At 43.1% G+C, this 3,520-nt stretch overlaps 1 protein-coding gene across 1 annotated transcript in view; it reads left to right on the top strand.

The window, feature by feature from the left end:
* Positions 1 to 3,520, top strand: part of Pthlh (parathyroid hormone like hormone) — an 11,187-nt gene that overhangs the window by 5,547 nt on the left and 2,120 nt on the right. The window contains exon 3 of the mRNA XM_028757632.1: positions 539 to 955. Coding sequence (XP_028613465.1) covers positions 539 to 955 — 417 coding nt within the window. The remainder of the gene's footprint in view (positions 1 to 538; positions 956 to 3,520) is intronic.

Below are 3,520 nucleotides of genomic sequence, written 5' to 3' on the forward strand. Positions count from 1 at the left end.
TGTGTGTGTGTGTGTGTGTGTGTGTGTGTGTGTGTGTGTGTGTGTGTCTGTGTGTGTGTGTGTGTGTGTGTGTAAGCTTGAAGCAACTTCATTTGCATTTCCTGGGAGCTGGACGCCTGAGTTTGTTTCTCTAACAGAATTCCGGAAACTGTGACAGAACGTTCATGGTGAGGGTCCATCTCCTAGCTAGATTTTCTGCAGCAATACCTTAGGGCAACTTATTTTTATTTTATTCTTTATTATATATTTCCAGTGCTGCAGACTGAACTGAGCTAGGGTTTTGTGACTGAGCCTCATTTCTGAGCATAACTGAATCACGTTGTCAGCAAGCGTGGGAGCTGAGTTTGATGACCCCTTACTTTATACAAATGAACCCCCAAGAATTTTCCTGTTCCCATCATGGTGAGACTCGGGGACTGGATCCTAGGTCTCCTGTTCCTCTCTCCTCTCCCTCCTCTAGAACCCAGCTACTCTCCAGCTTATTCCTTTAAGGAACCCACAGGCAGGGCTTCCGCTGACAACTGTCTTCTCCCGACAGCAAACGCGCCGTGTCTGAACATCAGCTACTACATGACAAGGGCAAGTCCATCCAAGACTTGCGCCGCCGTTTCTTCCTCCATCATCTGATCGCTGAGATCCACACAGCCGAAATCAGAGCTACCTCGGAGGTGTCCCCCAACTCCAAACCTGCTCCCAACACCAAAAATCACCCCGTGCGGTTTGGGTCAGACGATGAGGGCAGATATCTAACTCAGGAAACCAACAAGGTGGAGACATATAAAGAACAGCCACTCAAGACACCTGGGAAGAAGAAGAAAGGCAAGCCGGGGAAACGCAGAGAGCAGGAGAAAAAGAAGCGAAGGACTCGGTCTCCCTGGACAGGCACAACTGAGAGTGGCCTGCTTGAGGACCTCCTGCCTCACACTTCCAGGACCTCACTGGAGTCCAGCTCAAGGTACTGGTCCACTGTGCTCTGCGGGGCTCCCCTGCCTCCCTCTGCCTTGGTCCCAGAGACCCAGAATCTTCTGTATCTTGATCTGTGACTACATGATTTAAAACCAGTATAGGCCACACTCTGGGCCCTATTCCTTATTACTCTATTAAACAATTTAATTTCCCTACCTCCCTCCCGCCAGCCCAATCAACCAGCCTACCTATCTTCCTTCCTTCCTTCCTTCCTTCCTTCCTTCCTTCCTTCCTTCCTTCCTTCCTTCCTTCCTTCCTCCCCGTCCTCTCTCCTCTCCTCCTCCCTCCTCCCTTACCTCCCTCCTCTCCTCTTCCCCCTCCCCTTCCTGTCTTCTTCACTCCTACACACACACACACACACACACACACACACACACACACACACAAAGGGTCTTCCCCATAGCCTAGGCTGACTGTGAGCTCAAAGCAATCCTCCTGCCTTAGCCTCTCATGTGTTGCCTTTGTTCCTTGGGTCAACATCTTGGAAGACTTTCCTGATAGTTTTTTTTTTCTTGCTTTTAATTCCTTATTTTTGAAGAGGAACTCAGAGGCCTTGGTAATCCCCACCAACATGGCCAGGCAGGTTCTTACATAAGAATTTCTGAGACATTCACACATTATTCAATTAAGTGTATTTTATTACATTTCTGTCTTATTTTAATGTAAAGAAATTAAGAGGGTTTTTTTTGAAACACATGCTTTGTATTTATTTTGTTTTTAATTATATTTAATTAACTGAGCTGGTTTCTACCAACTCAAAAAAAAAAAGCAACTGTTTCTGACATTTTTCAGTCTTAGTTTAGATTTCAGTTTTTCTCATATACTTTTGCATAACAAGCTGGGACGAGTTTCCCCTACTAACACAGTAAGAAATAAGGAGATGCCACATCTTGCAGCTGGTTTACCCTTCTCTCACATGAGCACTCACAGGTAACAGAGTTCAGTAACTCAGATTCAGGTCTTGGGTCTAACATTATCATTAACATCCACCACCTTGAGCAAATGAAGAGTCAGGCCAACTTTTGTCTTCTGTGACAAAGTATCAAGCTCACGAAGTTAAGAGAAAGTTACATGCAGTTACATGATTTCAAGCCTTTGTTGTGGCATCTAGAGACTTGGTTCTGTTCATTTCATATAAATGTGTGTGTTTGCTATGTATTTTATATGGCAAGTGGCCGAGTTTCTATGAGGCAGAAGGGGGATAGATATTAATTTCATTTTACCACACATAAAACCAAAACACCTCACAACTGGAGAACCTGAATTAGTTCATGGAATTGGACTGTGCACCCCCACCCCAGCTAGATTCATTTCCCTTTCCCAAGCGCTCAGGCCAGTGCTGTGTTGGCACAGACTTCTCCGTGTACACCCAGTGATGGGATCTGCTGCTTTGTTTGGCGTTTTTACTTCTCAGTATGGAACTTCTGTGAGGTTTGAAAGAAGGAGGAAAGCCACACACACAAGAACACATCATATGCAATTCGTGATCTCATTATTTGAAGTCCCCCGTGGCTGTTCCAATTCTTTGACTTGATACAGACAGGATTATAGAGCTCAAATGGGGAGTGCAAAGCGGCGATACTTCATCCCCCCCCCTCAATTCATTAAGAAACAGTAAATAAAACAGAAGTTACATTGAATACATTATAGATTCATTACTCAATGTCCAACTGCATTTGAGAACTCCCAAGCACAGCAGTGCTCTATTCTGCAGCTAGTTAACCAGATCTGACTCACTGACATACCCAGGGAACTTTAAGATGTAAATACAATGTATATATCTATAGCTAGTGCAAAAGCTCCTGCTAAGTCTTGCTTTTATCAATTATCTTACAGTATACATATGTCTATATCAGAACTATAAAAACAGAAGCATAAGTAATTTTCACGAATGCTTCTTTCCTTTAAAGTTTGTACTCATCTTGAGGTGTCTGAAAAATACTGACAATCAACGTCCACCAATTCTTATGTCTGGTGCTAAGCCTCCACTAAAATGCATTTAGCAAAAACAATGAGGCAGTGTCCTAAGCAAAGACAGGCACAGTCTGAAAGTAGTCACAGAGGGTGAGACCCAGGAGTGTGCTGCTCAGAATGTGCATAGACATGCAGACTGAGAAGCCCAAGTGAAATCTTTAGATTAAAGATCTTAAAGGTTTGTAAGTGACCAGCCTTTTAAGAACATCATTTCTCTAAGTCTGAGCTATCTAATGATTTCAGAAGTCTGACTAAGTGGCAGGTATTAGCTTTAGTATACATTATTATATGGTTTCTCAAGGGAAACGAACAGGGAAATTTACCTGTTTCCTCTCCTATAAGATGATCAAATGGAATGTATATAACTTTTAGCCTTACGATTGCATTAACATTTTTGATGCTTGTTATAAGACGCTCAGATGCATTTAGGGACTCATTTCTGAAAATCATGTTTTGGCTTAGAAAATACTGAGTTAGAAAACTATGAAAGCTTTTCAGTGGCCAAAACCTAAAACTCTAATATCACACACATGCACACACCACACACATACATACATCACACACCTACCACACACATACA

The sequence above is a fragment of the Grammomys surdaster genome, unplaced genomic scaffold (genome assembly GCF_004785775.1).
Source record: "Grammomys surdaster isolate TR1022 unplaced genomic scaffold, NIH_TR_1.0 126176, whole genome shotgun sequence".
Taxonomy (NCBI): domain Eukaryota; kingdom Metazoa; phylum Chordata; class Mammalia; order Rodentia; family Muridae; genus Grammomys; species Grammomys surdaster.